Source organism: Rhipicephalus microplus, chromosome 3, assembly GCF_043290135.1.
Source record: "Rhipicephalus microplus isolate Deutch F79 chromosome 3, USDA_Rmic, whole genome shotgun sequence".
NCBI classification, from domain to species: domain Eukaryota; kingdom Metazoa; phylum Arthropoda; class Arachnida; order Ixodida; family Ixodidae; genus Rhipicephalus; species Rhipicephalus microplus.
Window position 1 is genome coordinate 157,252,188 of NC_134702.1, and position 18,671 is coordinate 157,270,858.

Consider the following 18,671-nt stretch of genomic DNA (forward strand, 5'->3'; position numbering starts at 1 on the left):
TTCGTTGCGCCCTCCTGCAACACTGTTGGAGTCCCTTATGCGCGAATGCATTCTAGAAACGGGGCGTTCGCAGATTGCAATAGAAGTTCATAAGTGTAGGCTGCGTCACAAAAACTGGGAAAACAAGAAGCGGAACAAGTTAAACGCACTGTTAGGCTTTCAGAAAGTCCTTACTGCTCGCTTGTTTCTCGGAAACCAATCTGTTTCTGTTTATACCAGATGTATTCCGGAATGTCAGAGGCTACTTCGAATCATTCAGCGAAACCAGAATAATGTCCTCAGATTGAATAGCTTCCTGTTTAGAAGTCAAATGCTCACTTTTAAAGCTTGATTAAAACTACGACAAAATGATAAAGTGCGTCACAAAAATGGATGCAGCAACTAGCTTTTGATCGTTTTAATTTAACGCAGACAATTATGACAAAATCACTGCGAAATGAGAGTGAATAACTTCAGGATAAGACGATGCGAAAATGAATGGGTTAAATTACCGCTATTCCAGGCTGGAAGCCGACTAAAATGTGAGAAGCTTGGTGCCCCAGCCGAAGGCATAAACATCACTCATTCGTACACAATGTCACCATTTGCAATAAAAAAAAAACACCGCCGACCTTCGAAATGACAAGGTAAGCGAACAGCTCGCCCGTACGTGGTAGGGGTGTCTGCTCAAAGAACACAGATTGCTCGCGGTGCCGCCGCCGCATGCATCGCTACATGGTCATGGCGAAAAGCGGAGACGACAAGCCAGTCACTATATCCCAGGGTCAGTAGTTAATACAGTGGCGTAGATTGAATGAACACGGTGATCTCACTGCTTGTTTTTATTGGAACAAGCACTGAGTGACCGTCTTGGTTCTTCTACTCGCATATTACGGTCGAGAACCTACTGTCGGTTTCCCTAGTATGGCCAGAAAGTCTTGCACGAAGTGAAAGTGGTACGAAAGTGATTATTCCGGTTTAAGGTATGAAATATACTCAGTGCATATGATAACGCCATGTGATTATACTCAGGGCATGGGCTGACTGTGAGGGTGAATTATGAAATTAAAATTTAACCAATTCAATAAAACAGCAGACAATTTGTCAGAAACTGTGATTATTGTAGTGGCCCTGGCGGATCATATGTCAAATATCGCGCTTCTGTCTACGTGACCTCTACGTTAACGCAAGTAATACGCCAAGGCGGACAAAAGCCAGCCTGCTCTTGCCATTTCTGAACACTAGGTCAGTGTCAAAGGTGACTTTCAAGTTTCTTTTTAACAGTGAAGCTGTTTAGGCTAGGCACAATTTGCGTGGCCTATCAGAAACCTCTCAGCACCATAAACCAACGTGTGCCTCAATTATTGAATGATTGTCACTGCTAAGCACTGGCAGTCCAAAAATGAACACGGCAGCAGTTAGTACAACAAATGGCTGTAAAGCGTCCGCGGCGAGCCGAAGACCCCGAGTGCACGCAACGTGAAAACAGTAGAGAACGGGAAGGCAACGGCGGCTGCGCGAAGACACCAAAGTGATGGATGGTTTACGCCAACTACCACGTGCTCGTAAATCCGTGAGAGGTAGGAACTATGGGTGTGGGACGTGAACAGTGAATTTTGGAACCTAGCTGAATATAAACTGAATACTATTCAAATGGTTTTCGAATACTCAGACAACCATTTGGAAGCAGTCGTTGTACTAAACAACAATTCATTTGAAAAAGGATTTACTCGCCAGGTTTTACAAAAAATCATTACGGTTACTATCAAACGACTCAAAACACGTTGATTATGGCAACTGAGAAAAGTTTGTATATGACAGCCACCGACAGTACTAAACAAGCTTGAAAAAAAAAACTAAGCAATTCTAAACCGAAAATTATCTATGCAGCGAAAGCTACAACGACGCCGATGAACCTGTTATCACTACATCAACTTCGACCCCGAAAGCATGTAAAAATCAATGTTTAAACGCTATCTGCAGGAGCACCTTATGAAAACGCAACATTTTTTTTCACGTTATTCATGAATATGAAAGCAGCCGTATTCCCCAACTCGTGTTATTACAAGACGAAGACAAAATCTGGTTAATGCGATGTAGCTGCAGCAGTAGCATAGCCAAGGGGTGGCACACCAGACCCGTCATCGCCCCCCCCCCCCAATTTTCGTTTCACCATAGTATACTGAACACAACCCGACCCTTGACCAAACCCGCCTCCCGGCTTCCGCTTCAGATCAAGGGGCTGCACCCACGGAAAATATCTTTGCCTACGCCCCTGAGTGGCATCATGTTGAACTCAGAATAAGGGTGGAGGTTCAGAAGAAAAAAAATCCGCCTTCATTCATTCAACTACGTCAGCCTCGTAAAGGATTGGTCTGTGCGAACATTGGTTTTTAGGGGTGAAAAGAAGAAAAATGACATTTAATTCTTCCAAAGCTTCATAGTTTGGGGGTTTTCCCGTCAGGGTTCACTCTTCGAAAACCATTTGGAATATATCCGGTATTTAAAATATTTGCTGCGCTATTCAATTAACGAATAAAATAGAACGCATTTCTATTCGTTATTGAAAATTTTCTAATATTCGCACACCCCAAGGGGTGAATGATTGGTTTCAGCGCAAGTTTCTGCCTCTAGAGCTGGGTTCCTTATACCGCCTGTGGCTCACAATCAACCTTCTGCACTGAGCATCACTGTAAAACAAAAAAAAAACAAAAGAACTGACATCCCATACATAAAACCAAGCAACATTCTAGAAGCGAGCTTGAGCGTGCACTACCCAGCCAAGGCCTACAGAGACAACCTAAACAAAGCACATAGTAGTTTACAGAATAAAGTAGTTTACAGTGATGTCTGCATGTCTGAATTCTAGAAAGCAGTTTTTGAAAACTGCCAAAAGGGGACCCAATTTCATGATATTGGTGACTGGTATACAATAGCACTGGCACGTTGGCGTTCGTGCGCGCTCGTGAATGCCTTGGATTGAACATTATAATTCGCGCGCTTACGAAACCAATCTCAAGTAGGATAAAGCGCGTGCTTGGTATAAACTTTTCTAGATGCAGCAACGACCTCGGCTTCTCTGAGCTGCTCACACACACACACACACACACACACACACACACACACACACACACACACACACACACACACACACACACACACACACACACACACACACACACACACACACACACACACACACACACACACACACACACACACACACAGACAAAACATGTGTTTTTTTGAGTAACTCCTTGAATTGTTTAGAGTAATATTTCTGGAGTCTAACTTCTAACATAAAACTATAGCCTCCAACAGTGCACACCTCCCCTATAACCCATAACCTGAACCAATACTACGATTCTTGTATCATGTTTTTGTTTTTTGTTTTTTGATACGCACTTTCGGAATGTTCGAAAAACCTGAAGCGAACGCTCTGATGAAGTACTTGAAGACAATCAAGAGTTTCATTCGACGATTGCGCCACTAAAAAGTGCCCTTCAAAAACTTATGAACGTGCCTGCTTGAGTATCAAACAATTACAACTCTCATCTGGACCGCTGGCCGTACTGCTTATTCACACGCTCGGCCTGTCGTTATATCCACGCAACACTACGCAAACGGTTTTCGCATTTGGCAGGTCAACAGACAATGCTGTCAAATATCGACCATTCCACTCACATTTGCAGGCTGAATGGCACCTGGAGGATGCTGAACTTCTCCACTTCGAAGTCGACGCCGATGGTCGCCTTGTAATTAGCGTCATAGACCTCGTGGCAGAACCTGCGGATGTAAGTGCATTCATCGTGAGAAAAGAAGCACAACCTTTTCGACATTCGCTTCTGAGAATAGAAGGCGATAGCGTGAGAGTGCCTCGTTCTTGCGGCAGTGTTGCCACAATCTACCGAGAAAACAAGCAAATACACCTCACAAAACAAGCCCAAAAGAAGCGAAAATGCAACAAATTTTCCCCTTCTTGAAAATAACGTCACATATATTTTAAAAAATTTCACTCCAGCATTTAGTAGAGCTAAAGAAGTAACATTTCAATGTTACGTACAGTCAAAATATGCATAACGAATGAGAGCACACCGCTAGTTTTAAATATTTTTTTTCATGGGCAATCTCCATCTCCTTGAAGGCATGTTTGCCAGCGCAGGATTAGTGTTACTGGTTGATACCCCAAACGTATGTTTGACTTTGACACTCAAACTAAGGCGTGCGCACGAGGCGGGGGGTGTTGGTGTGGCGCAAAATATGCCCCATACATTGTCTTAATAGGAGAGTTGAATAGGAGAAGAGGGGGTGTTGCTGCAATAAACCTTCACCCTCCTTGATGTTTGATGAAAAACCCTGTACACTCTATACACGCAACTACTCAAAGTAATGAACAAATATAGATAGTGAACGCGGTGACAAAAAATGACTATATTGACTGGGAACATCCAAATGAGTCTAAAAAAATGCGACACGCGACTAGAAAATTCTAAAAGTGACTCTGCGAAGGAAAAGCCCAAATCCGCTTATTATAACCGTGACTGGCCACTCTCTCTCTCTCGAGGTCTTCTCATTGGCATTCTCATTCGCCAGCCCCTACGGCTTTTGCGATTTTCCTCCGCGTAGCGATAGATGACCGCGAGAATGTTATATTATGAAAAACACAAAAATGGGACCACAACGACTTCCACCAGGTAATTTTTGAATTAAGCACCTAAAACGCCCAAAATGTACCAGCTCCGGGACAACAGAGGGATTTTATGGTGGCAGTGCCCAGTACTCGCAGTGTTCACGAGATGGTGATTACGCTGCGGCTCTCGCTCCACATCGATGCGTGGGAGACAGACAGAGATACAGACGAATGGAGGAACATCTTTGCTCATGTACTGGGCAAGATTCACTGAAGATTCACTGCGTTACCGATGAGCCTCCAAAGCTTCGCCAACTCATCATCATCCACTCCTTGGATATGCAGGAAATTTTTTTTAAAGACGATACTCTTTTTTGGAGTACTTAAACGCAAAACTTTTGGTCTGGCTGTCGGTTAATTTATCTGTTTGTCCGCCGTAACATATCCCAAACAGCCCTGAACTTTACCCCAAATGGACAACCCCATCCGCAGCACCCACCTATTGCTCAAGGTTCACCATTCATTTTTGTGCGATTATGAATTGAAAAGCAATTATTGCGCATATTTGAGGCACCATAACAACACGTCAATGTTCTGTATGAGTGTCTCTTACAATAAAAGGCATTATTAAGTAATTTTAAGGACCATAGAGTTTATCACCTAGCGCCGTCAATGCAACGCGATGCTCAAAAAAATTGCCAGATCCGACGTAAACTGGGAACCGATGATATGCGAAGCACGAATGAGAAATATTGAGATGTCGCTTTAAAATCAGCACAATAACGTTACGAAGTGGAGGTAAATTATGCCGTACTTAACTTGCATGTCATGATTATCATTTTTAGATGTGTCGTTTACCTTCGTCATCTATTCCCGTCATGTGATACCAAATTTAGTATCTGTGGAGCTGGTGATACGGCCGCGAGCACGCTATGAGCATGGTATATTGTCATGTTCTTACATGACACACGTGTCAGGATTATCATGTTTGCACCAGTCATATATTCCGTCGTCCATTGACGTCACGTAACACCAAATTTTGCATATGTGGAGCCAGCAAAATGGCCGCGAGCGCGTCATGAAGGGCCCAATATATTCCAATAGAGCGTTGACGCGCTCGCACGCTGGACACAGCGACGCTAATTTAGCAAAACACGTGCACTCTATAGTCTGACGCTAGGCGCGACCAGCGTCCGTCGGCGCGGCCCGACGACCACCGGCGCGAAATGTGACATGCTGCATTTCTTGCCGATGCCTTACCCAGACAACACTGCGTCTCCCTGTTTTCATGACGGGGGACGCTGGACACGCTGAAACGCGCATGCGTCAAAGCAACACAGCGTGGCGCGCGCCTGCGAGCATATGGCAGGACCGGCGCCTGGCGTGGGAACGCCGGTGTGACGCGACGAAATGAACGCCGGCGAGCACACGCATAGCATCACGTCGAAATGTATTGGCGCCTATACTGTGGCGTGTAGTCGTGTTGTCACATGACACGCATCCCATGCTTATCATGTTTGCACCAGTCACGTACCTTCGTCATCCATTGGCGTTACGTGACACAAAATTTTGCATATGTATTTCATGTTTTTTAATTGGAATTTCAGTTTGGCATATACAATTTCATGTTATGACGAGTCAAATAAGTTCTTCATACAGTCATGTTATGCCATACCAAGTTTGGTATTGATACCATTATCGAAACAACCAGGAGAGCTAAATGTCGTAGGCTGATAGATAGATAGACAGATAGATAGATAGATAAATAGATAGATAGAAAGATAGATAGATAGATAGATAGATAGATAGATAGATAGATAGATACGCTTAAAGTCGCCGAAGTTCGCTAAGAAATGCTTCACATTTAAAAGGCAAGTGTTTCCAACGCTTTGCTACGATGACACGATGGAGGCACCTGCCCATCGCTTTGCGTTCTACTCCTTATCGCCTCCAATACAGGCACGCACGCCTTCCTTCGTTTTCGACGATAACTGCCAGATGGCCCTCGTGTCTAACGTGCCTCGATGCACTCGTTCGTCTTCGCTGCACAGATCAAGACTCTCAAACGCAGCGCCTCCAAAATACAATTCACCTAATTTCTCGCGCAGAACATCAAAAAAACGCTCTGTTCACTTTCTCCAGACGCAATTCTATCGTCTTTCGACGACATTTGCAGTGAAGCATGCAGATACAGGGCCAATTTTTTTATAAACAATGCTTTTCAGATGACTTTTCAAATGCCAAAAGGCTTCGCGATATCTTGGAGAATGGCATTTTTGGGCGATTTTCTCACCTCCTCATTTATTAACGCATTTCGCAAGCGGCTCACTTCCGTTTTTATATATGTATAAGTGAAACTTTATATGTGTTTGACGTTACGCTTGACGTTATGCTTGACATTTAGAGATATGCCCTCAGCGTATCTCTAAAGCTGAGTGCATGCTCAGCTTTAGAGATATCCAAGAGCCCCTGTTACGGTTCTGGTCTCGTGAGCACCTAGATAATCATTTACATAGGGTGACGTTGATGTCAAATGTTCGCATTTTTACACATTGAGAGACCGCAACTGGTGATAGTGCAGTTGACATACGATCACCAGTTGCAGTCTCTCAATCACCATACCGTAAAACGACTTCGTGTAAAAAATTCGATATACTCCGCTACTGCTAAGATTGAAGCCCACGGTGGCGGCTTCCATTTCAGCTCTGGAGGAAGCACAACATATGCGACTCCTCTTATGGTCTTAGTGAAAGAACAGAAGAATCTGTCCCAAAATCACTGCCACCTCCAATCCTATGTAGGCTCTCCTAATTATGCAAGCACGTGCACACAGTTAATTGACACCGGGGTTGCTCCCTGTGTTATAGGAAATTGGCAATGACACAAGCTTAAAAATATGATCAGTAAGTTTGATATATGGGTCATGAGTGTTATAAGAGCCAAAGAAGGCGATTAAATGCTGCAACTGCGAAACGAGAGCAAGAAAATTGAAACAGTTTCGTGTAAGTGGGAGTATAGGATTGTTACATTGACAGGATAGAAACCGATTCAATGCGGTATATTCTGACGACATTCCGAAGTTCAAAAGCAAGCCGTATTTGTTGATAGGCAAAGCAGATTCAGACAAGATTCATTTTACTGAAAGTATCCTGACTACGGAACCGCAGTAAATCGTTGCTCCAAAAAACCAGAATATGGCTTGAGAAACTCGACTACCAGACATCATCGAAGCTGAGCCTGAAGCATGTGAAGTTCCAAGAATCACTATTGCAGACGCCCTCGGGCTTTTTACCCCGCAAAGGGAACTATTTGAATTGTGCCTTCTAGGATACCCCTGCCACCGGCAGCAGTACGCAAAACGGCAGCAGCAGCTCATCGGTAATCTTTTTGCTTTCATGCAAGCACTGCAAAGGCCAAACAAGGAGCTACTAAAGCCCTCTACTAGAGATATTTCTGCCCTCTGCCAGGGTCATTCAAACTCGGTGATATCTTGGCCCCCCACGTTCAACTTAAAACATAACCTGAATAAATAATGTTATACCAGATAACGAATATTTTGCTAGGTCAACCACGTCGTTGTCTATGAAAAAAGTTCGCTCATATGAATGAATATTCGGTGATCTGATGAAAGCTTTCATAATAATCGCAGAAGTCTGCCGCACATCTCGAGTTCTAACGTACTTAAAAATATTACGTGGCTGACAGAGTTAAATGCCTTGTTCTTGCTAAAGGACAATGCGTGGACGTAGATGTAGATGTATTACTTCACCGTTTCTAAACGGACACACCACCTTACCACCGATTCTGGGAGAGGGAGATGTGTGAGAGCGCTTGTAAGGCATTGTGTATGTGCGTCGGGCACATACACTAGGACTCTGGGTGGGGGGCCTGTCGAGGCAGACAAAAAGGTCGTGGGTTTGCTTCCCAGATCATTGAAATACCCAAAACACTGTACGTTTCTTGAATTTTTTCGGTTGTTTGTTCGAGTACATTTTACAGACATAGCTTCCATGGCGCAGATAATGTCAGTGAAGTCTTGGTGGACCATACGGCAAAACAGTTTCGTGTAAAAAAAAATCGATACACTCCGCTACTGCTAAGCTTAAAGCCCATGGTGGTGGCTTCCATTTCAGCTCTGAAGAAAGTGCAACATATGCGACTTCTCTTGTGGTCTTGGCGAAAGACCAGAAGAATGTGTTCCAAAATCACTGCAACTTCAATTCTCTGCAGGCTTTCTTAATCAGGCAAACACGTGCACACAGTTTATTGGCATCGGGGTGGCTCTCTGTGATATAGTAAATTGTCAATGACACTCAATCTTATCGGGGTGTTGATAACGCGAAGGTGACTGTGCTTTTTGAACTCATTCGCAACCTGATCTCAAGAAAAACACTCTCCGTACAATTACAACGGCACTTCCAAACACGTAAGTCCTTATGAAATCATTCGACTACAAAAGTAGTTTTATCTATTCCCACTATGTTTTAAGGGCTCAAAAACGTTTCTATGAACAAAGATCATTCGTTGTAAGTGCACTAGAGTATTCGAGAAAAGGGGGTGTGGAAATATTTCGCAGCATGGTCATACGATGGTGTACATGCAGCCTTCGGCCGTTCGTATACACGTTAAACAAAACGAGGCGTTGTGCGTGGCGACGGGATAGAGATGAAACATAGTACTTTGTATCTTACCCTATAGTGTGCACAAAACGGCAAGGCTACGCAATGGCGCAATAGGACAATCTGGACAACGAAGCGTTCTGTTCCGTCGCAATGCGACTCACGTGCCTTCGCTAAGCCGCGGCATCGAAAGTGAAATGCGATCAGCCCCGCGCTGACATGCCGGAAATCGCTGAGCAACATACGTCGCCATTTTGTGGGCCACGACCACTAATCAAACTTTCAAGCAATGCTGCTGATTCCGTATAATCAAACTTTCAAGCAATGCTGCTGATTCCGTACGTTTATATTCTTTTCTCATGCGGCGCCTAATGAGCTAAAACAGAAATATGCTTAGAAGTGCTAACTTATTCGGCTTCTGTTGAATTGATAGGCTTAAACAATGTCGAAGTTGCATCAAAGACGGCAAAAATGTTGCATGCGTCAAATACTAACCTGTTTCTCTGACTGATAAGGGCGCAGTTCAGCTCGCAGATTAAAATATGACGGAAGATTTAGATCAGGCCTCTTTGTGTCTTCACTTTGAAAGACTATCTGCTGACGACATGAAGTGTGGTTATACCTTTTTTTATTCGAGTCTATTCCCGGGACGATTTCAAACTTGTAATAAAAGGATGCGCCCCGGTAGATTAGTGGCTATGCGATGCTTTGTCGCTCACCCGAAGGTCGCGGGTTCGATTCCAGCGGCGGCGGTCGCATTTCGTCGGAGGCGATATGGTTGATGTCCGTGTGGTAATGTCAGTGTATGTTCAAGAACACCAAGTGGTCGAAATTTCCGAAGCTCCTCGCAACGCTGTCTCTCATAATCATACCGCGGGTTCGGGGCGTAAAACCTCAGGTATTATAATTCACTTTATAAACTTTGTAATGGGTAGCCAACGCCAACAAAAGGCACGAATATCTCTCAAATTTATATGACAAATGGGTGACGCCATAAAGGTATCATAATCGTCATGACAAAAAACATCATCAAATAAAGAAAATAACCTAATACAAAGTACTTACGTGAACATATACTACGGGGGACTGCAAGCATCGGCGCATATACTTTCAGTCTGGCGTGCAGTTCTCCAGACCAAAGTAAATCTAATTGATCATCGTCATCATCATCAGTAGAGACGAGTGTGCCGCCCATGCGAGGCCGACGCAATGACCCATTGGAGAGCTTACGCTTTCATCAATCACACGTTTCCGTTAGCTTGTCATAATATTATCTAAGCGTTAACATTGGTGTGAGGATGTCAACGCATGGTCGATCAATACATTGAATAAAAAAAAGATAATGGTTTTCACGCCTTCTAGTTCTGTCGAGTCAATGAGGAAGGAACGCTATCTCGCGGTCTTTCCTTTCTGGCACAGGACAAATTACATATCACAGGACTAATTACATCGCAAATAGGGCAGGAGGCAGATGACAGGAATATATTGAAGCTTCTGATAAAAAAATCGTAAGCAGGGTGTGTGTGTGTGTGTGTGTGTGTGTGTGTGTGTGTGTGTGTGTTTGTACAAGTCCCCTGGTCGTAGCGTTAACTCAAGCACTCCTCCTGTATACAAGTTTTTCATCACATGGCGCACAAAGAGCATTTAGAAATAGCGTGAATTACCCACGGTACCTTTTTGTGCATCTTTTTCACGCTACAATTATGAGGTATACGCAACTAAATATTCACAAAATATGCGCCGACTGATCTATAATAAATGGTGAAAATTCGGCCACCATCCTCATTGGTTTTCCGAATGTCGAATGAACAAATATGACCCTCGCAGGCACCTGCCATATACGGGCATCTAGCATCGACCTGCATGAATGAATGTGTATTGAATGGTGCGCGGGAACGCGTTCTGGGATGTTTAATAAGTGTGCAGGCAACAAAAGCGTTGATAAGCGGGAAGAGATTTGATCCATAAAAAACAAGAGATGGAAGTGACATTGTAGGTGTTTCAAGAGGTGCAGAAATAAATGAACAAACAAGAAATTTGAAAAAAAAATTGCCCGCAGCTTCCCTCGGGGGAACACTGAGGAGGATGCGGGCCATATAATTGGTTAACGGGGTGTTAAAGTGCGACTTACTTGGGTCGATGGCTAAATTGGTTAACGTGGTTGTGAAATGGGGTGTTAAATTGCGACTTACTTGGGTCGATGGCTAAATTGGTTAACGTGGTTGTAGGAGGGGGTGTTAAATGAGTGAACACGTACACACGTATGCGAAAGGGCGGCGCTGGTCGAAGGGACGTCGATCATTGTGTTTGTGGATTCGTTGGAATTCATTTCACCGCGACCTTGGACGTCGACGCGCCGTACAAACCAACCGACGAGCGGCAACTGAGCGAGCGAGCGCCGACCTTGAGTATATATACAGCACGACGGCGCATGCACTGTCAGCTGTTGAATGTTCTCGAAGCGCGACGCCACATGCGCGTCCACTGGAGAATCAGGAGAATTGTATATGTCAAACGCGGTGTGTAGAGGAGGAAGGGTGCACAGATGGTGGAGGAGTGAAGCGCGCGCGGTGTGTAGAGGAGGAAGGGATGCACAGATGGTGGAAGAGTGGGCGACGGCGCGACGGCGCATGCGCGTGCGTCAGCTGTCGAATGTTCGAGAAGCGGTGTGGACGGCGCGGACGACGCGGACGGCGCACTACAAGGCGCGAGTATAAGATGCTCCGCATCTAAAAGGTCAGTGCAGACGTTTCTGACAGGAAAAAACATATTCAAGTACGCAGAACGTTTTCAGAGAAGAAAGACGTCTATAAAACAGAGCTTGTAGTTCGCCTTTTTTTTTCAGACCTTTTTCGCACGGAGAAACGTTTTCTCCCTCTCTCTGGCAAATTTTTATTGCCAACCAACTGAAGCAGCCATATGGTGGATTGCAAATATTCAACTAGTGCCACCATTCCAGCACTTAATCTTTGAAAGGTTTCATAGCTGCAAATTTTTCATCAATGCGTGACTCAAACATTTATCTTGTAAAGAAATAGCTATCAAGACCACTCCGCAATGATCTCAAATCATATTTTTGCAGTTAACCAAGAAACGTTTTACAAGAACGCACAACTTTATTCCACATGCAGAGAAGGAAACGCTTCAATTGTGATAAAAATAGTGGTCAGCCAGAAGGGTACTTGTGTCTTCTCTACAATGCTGCGTAAGGCAGAGATGCTAATGACAGGACAAGAGGCAGAATGTGAATGACGACGGTAGGATAAAGTGTACTACGTGGTAGATGTCTTATTTCCAGACACTGTGTGCGCTTACATCTCACCTACACGTCAGAATACGCAAGCTATCCTTTTAGAGCCTGGAGTTGGGGCCACTCTCTGGTAAAAATATAAATATCACTCGTGTTGCTGGAAGACTATTGTTCTCCCGTGGCTCATCGCGTTTCTAAGAAGCAAGCCAGCGACAAGCTGTCAAACCGCGGCGGGGGCTTGCCGGACGTGCCAGCAACAGGAACCAGGAGCTTCCTCGAGTGATTGTTTACAGCGGCTGCACTCTTTCGTGCCCCCCCCCCCCATCCCCTGCTAACTTTGACGATCATGACTCATGAGTCCGCACCAAAACATGTTCATTCCGTGTCAAGAAACTCTTACTAAGATGACTGCTGCAAACTCGGCCACCTCGCCTGCGTGGAAATAATGCCCAACGATCGAATTTGCCTTGACGTCATCTAAGTGGCTTCTAACGGCTTTATGGCTTGATACACTGACCTCTTACAAAAATATATCGCTCTGCATGTACCATTAATGACTATGCGCATGACCGTGGATCTGTTTCCTGTCACGGTGGCTTAGCAGCAACGCTGATGATGATGATATGTGGGGTTTAACGTCCCAAAACCACCATATGATTATGAGAGACGGCGTAGTGGAGGACTCCGGAAATTTCGATCACCTGGGGTTGTTCAACGTGCACCCAAATCTGAGCACACGGGCTTACAACATTTCCGCCTCTATCTAAAATGCAGCCGCCGCAGCCGGAATACGAACCCGCGACCTGCGGGTCATCAGCCGAGTACCTTTGCCACTAGATCACCGCGGTGGGGCTAGCGGCAATGCTGCACGACTGGTGATTTTATAGTATATAGTAATTGATTGGGTCTAACACCTTGGAACCATGATACGATTATGAGAACTGCCGTAGTGGAGGGGTCCGGAAATTTTGATCATCAGGAGATCTTTAAGGTGCACCTAAATCTAAATACGTGGGCTTCAAGCTTTTTCGCCTCCATCGAAAATGCTGCCGCCGCGTCTGGCATTCCATTCTGTGAAGTCACGGGTCAGCAGTTGAGTGCCATATCCTCTAGGCTACCGTGGCTGGTTGCATGCTGACCCAAAGGTCGTGTGATCAAATCCCGGTGGTGACGTACACGTTTTGAAGGATGCTGTATGTTACAGAACAGGTGCACGCGCACGTCAAGGAAGTCCGTATTGTCTAAACTTACAAAGCCCTTCACGTCCTTAATTACCATGGCGTCGCTTTCGGTCGTAAACTGCCAAAAAACCATCAAGGAGGATACGTTGCTTCGTGCACATCAAGCACTGTGAAATTTTTATTAGGCTGACACTGAAAATTCTTGCGGATGTCGGGAAACCAATGCTGGGTGTGAAATTTACACTAACGTCATCGCCGGCCGCGGTTTCAGCACGGCATCCGGGTGCACGTACAGCAACGTGAAATTGGCTTTGCTGATATCGAAATTCTTTATGAAAATAAGATTCACCTCTCTGGAGAATCCAGCAATAACTGACGTGAAAATTTAGGAACAAAGTAACTAAGAGAAAGAATCTACTTAAAGTATGCAAAGATAGTGTAAAAACGCTTGTTTGTGGGCGCGGGAGAACTCTAAATATGAACGGGAGCCCCGTTTCCTAGCTAAAGTCGGCAGCGTAGAAGCAGTATTTTCCTTCCTTGTGAAACAATCAAGTTACTCACCGCTTGAAACCACGTCGTAAAGCAGTAGTCGCCTCTTTCTCTACCACACAAGTGAATCCCATTGCTACTCGGGACGATTTATTGCTTCATTTCCTCTCAAGAGGCTCCGATGAATACTCATTTCTTCTGCGTCGAATAGTTAGCAAAGGCGCGACGAAGACAAGCTCTTCTTCTTGCGAACTCCATAATTTGCTAAAGCAATTCGAATTACAGCCCGAAGGAAAAAAAAAGATTTTTTTCTCCACCAAAAAGCTATTTTGTATATAATTCTGTTCCATCGCTTAAAATATACATATTTATTCTATCATTATTGTGCGCTTTGTTTGCTTACTTCTATTGCATGCTCGTCATGTTAGTTATTTCGGTCAAAATATGGGCATCGCTTATCACAACCAGCTAAATATGGGAAGGAAACCGTACTGAGAAGACAATGTCTTTAAACAATCAGTAATACTCGATATATGCGTCTTTAGTGATTCTGAGTATTCCCGCAACCCAGGATAACTAAATAAAGTGATAAAAATACGCATTTATCTCCATAACTCACAAAAACAAAACGCGCTAAATATTCACGATTCCGCGAATGGCGATTTCAAGATAATTTTAGTGTGGCGTCTGCAGCATCTAGACGCATGCAAGCAGCCATGAAAGATAGAGACGTCTGCAAATGCTAGAAGCCTGCGTCCGCAGAACTGTTACGGACTGTTACGAGCATTATTACAGGAGAGGACAGAAATCTTATCTAAAACACGGAGAGCAAAGGAGGGTTGGACGTTTTATTTCTGCCGGCTTCGATGTCTGTGTTTTACGTCACAATCTTATCCACTTTACCCATCCCTCTCCCGAGTGTGTAACAACACGTCCATGCACTTCAGAAGCTGCGTATGCATTCGTAGGAAAACGGCAGCGTAAGCCGAATGCGGAAAGATCGCTTACTGCAATAATTGGTTTGTTCGTGGTACTTACTAATGCTAGCGTGAAGGCATGTAAAAAAGAAAGGTAGACAGTGTGACGCCAGTGTAGTCGTAATGCATACTGAAGAAACCAGCGTTTTTGCAATCGCTCGCCTCTCTGTATGTTTTACCAGTGGCAACCTCGGTCACTCTGATCATAGCTTTCGAGTTGACTTCGAAGAATTGGTAGCAACGACCGCGGGATAACTCGCCTCAGGGCCGGTCAATGTAAAACAATGTCGTGTAGTCACGACGTGAGCGGGACGGGAGCAGCGTACTCACTTTGTGATGAGGCACGTCTTGCCCACGGAGACATCTCCGACCACCACCACCTTGGCTGCACGGACCCTGCGTCAGGAAATCAAGGAAAAATGTAATAGATATTTAAAAAAAATATATCGAAAGAGCAGAGATGGACAAACGAAATCATTCACTCGACGCATTGCGCATGCGGCTGCTCCATTCTCGATGGAGGCGATAACGTTTTAGTACCATGTACTTGAATTTAGCTGCACGTTAAAGAACCCCAGGAGGTCGGAATTTTTAGGACCCTCCATTTTGGCGTCTCTCATTGTCACATTGTTGTTTTTCGACGTAAAACACCAGACTATATTAATAATAATAATAATAATAATAATAATAATAATAATAATAATAATAATAATAATAATAATAATAATAATAATAATAATAATAATAATAATATTATTATTATTATTATTATTATTATTATTATTATTATTATTATTATTATTATTATCTTATATACCTGTCTAATGCCATCTAGCATTTTGTGTATAACAGTAGTAGTGCCCACAGGTATTATTGATTTTATTCTATTGTAGGGTCACGATTTAACTAAACGAAAGAAAGAAAAAAGGAAAGAAAGAAGGAAATAATAATGATGAATCTGGCGTTCCGTCGCCCAAAATCACCGTGCAAAAATGTGCCCGGAGCACAGCACAATCTGGGAATGCCACGCCTGCGCCACTATGTTCTTATTTGACAAATACAAGAAGGCCTTTTGCTGCGCTTTTTTTTTTTTGCTCGCAGCGCCTCGCACGCAGTGTGGGCGCTTTGTGAATGTGTACGTCGCCCAGAACGTGCACGCGGGATCCTCCGGCCGACTCTGACGTATCCCTTTCTTCCTCCACCACTCTATATGTACGTAAAGACCTGTTCCTCCTTTTCCGCTTTGCTGTTTTTCCCCGTGGAACGCTTTGCTCGCAAAGTGTAAGGTAATGGGGGCTTTCAGAGCCGGTCATTAACGTCGCGACGTATGGGAGGGTAAAGAGAATTCACCGCGTGACATTGACCCGAAGCGAGCGGCTTCTCCGCACTCTCACAGTGACGCATCGAGCTGCATACGTTCTATTTCTCACGACTTTGTTGCCGTTTCCAAAATGCAAGACTCTTATGTGTCATATATATATATATATATATATATATATATACATATATATATATATATATATATATATATGTAGGAGGTGGTGAGGGGGTGGTGACAAGCGGTGCGCTCGCTCGAGTGGGAACTGAAGAACGTCTTGCGAATAATATCAAGTGTTACTTCTGTGGTATCTTGTTATTGGTTATTAGCGCTAGTGCTCTTTTTTGTTATAAAATTATGGTATACGGTTGTAATGGGTTTGTCACGCGCGTGTTTGGAAGACGTTCCAACCTAAAGTTCATTGACCGAAGAAAATCTGAGTTCAAGCTCCTACACAGGCAATTCTGAAGGTACGATTCAACAGTCTATCTCGCCAACATGGTCGTACACCTCCCTGAAACAAGGTACGGAATGGACGCCGATGCACGCCCTGGTTCACGTTCGGCTTCTATTCACGAGTAAAAGAAAGAAAATGTAAATCGAAGCAAAATATTTTAAAAAATAGTTCCGGTTGAGAATATTTATTACCTAAAGAGGCGCTTTAGCCCGTGAAACGAGTATGCAGTCAGAGTTTCCTGCGAAACCTAGAAACACAGCCAAAATTGCAGATGCATTAGGTGGCGTGAACGTGGCGACAATTTTGCTTGTCAAAAACTTATAAGCAAACCATATATGCATTACAAAGTGTAAAGAATATGTTAATATGGTTGAATAAAAACAGAAATCATCCTTAAACTGAGTACTATTGTTCACTTACTGGGATAAAAAAAATCCGCAGCATCACCCAACTGTTGCGAGGAACGCCTGAGCCATGCACACGACGGCGTTTCAGAATTGCCTTGAAGCATCACCAATGAACAATTGGCTCAAGAGAGGTGTAGTGGTTACACGACCTTCGAGAGAAAGCGCTACGGGTGCAAGATTAAAAAGAACCTATATCTGGCCTCTAACATCCTAATCGATTGCACGGTTTGAGACGTACTCAGAATGTTATAGCTAATCTACACGCCAGCTTTTTTACTCTCACAACCACGTTTCCAGGCACATAAATTATCCAGTACGCGTACATACATACATACATACATACATACATACATACATACATACATACATACATACATACATACATACATACATACATACATACATACATACATACATACATACATACATACATACATACATACATACATACATACATACATACATACATACATACATACACATATTTGCGCTTTGTGTGAACACGCGGGCACTTTAAAACCACTAAAGTCTAAAGGTGTGACCGTTCGTGCAGAAATACGTGGGCCATACACTGCACATTTTGTACACAAGGTGGCAAATCGAGGCCTACTTACTCGGCACCAACGGAGCTCCGCTTGAGACACGCATCGCGTATGTCCGGGGGGAAGTCGGTTTCCGGGTACGGTGTGTCCAGGTACGAGTAGGCCTGCACCACCAACAAAATATATATCAGCTCATATTTCCTGGTTGCGTTCACAGCAAGTAACGGCAGAGCGCAGCGAAAAAAGAAAAAAAACAGGCCGTAATAAATTTCATCTGACCATGACGGTCCAGTAACTAAGATATCATGAATAATCTAAACACATGAATAAATGACTAAATCGATTGTTCCGCGCATGTCAGCATCATACTGCCACGTTCCATTTCCTAAGTTTTTGTTATCGTCCCAAAACACCACACGATTCTTAGCGCAAACCGCGCCTGCAGTTTTCTAGAAGGTTCCGGACTGTAGTAGATCATTTCGATAAGATCACGCCCACTGTGCGAACGGTACAGATTGTTCTGGAAGCTACGCCACCGCCAGCTATAACGCTAGAACATTCGACGGCAAGAGTATAAATGCCGACGCGCTTCGCTGCTTGTCAGTTGTTGATCGAAGGCCGACGCTCCGTTCGCCGCTATCAGTCCGAGACTGCTATCTGTGCGAGACTGCTGCTGTAATTGGACTTTCCGTTTACCGGGCACAGGTTCGCCCAAATAAACAGTTAAACCCCAACACGAAGTCTCCTGTCTTCGGCCACGTCACGACCCCGTGACATCTGGTGGAGGTGCTGCTTCATTCATGTACCGGACGCCCCCGTCAA

At 44.1% G+C, this 18,671-nt stretch overlaps 1 protein-coding gene across 1 annotated transcript in view; it reads right to left on the reverse strand.

Moving 5' to 3' along the window:
- The window catches only part of LOC119178761 (ras-related protein Rab-34), a 65,231-nt gene that overhangs the window by 24,045 nt on the left and 22,515 nt on the right, over positions 1-18,671 (reverse strand). The window contains exons 2-4 of the mRNA XM_075890375.1: positions 17,922-18,013; positions 15,456-15,521; positions 3,664-3,765 (exon numbers count right to left, since the gene is read on the reverse strand). Of these exons, the coding sequence (XP_075746490.1) occupies positions 3,664-3,765; positions 15,456-15,521; positions 17,922-18,013 (260 nt within the window). The remainder of the gene's footprint in view (positions 1-3,663; positions 3,766-15,455; positions 15,522-17,921; positions 18,014-18,671) is intronic.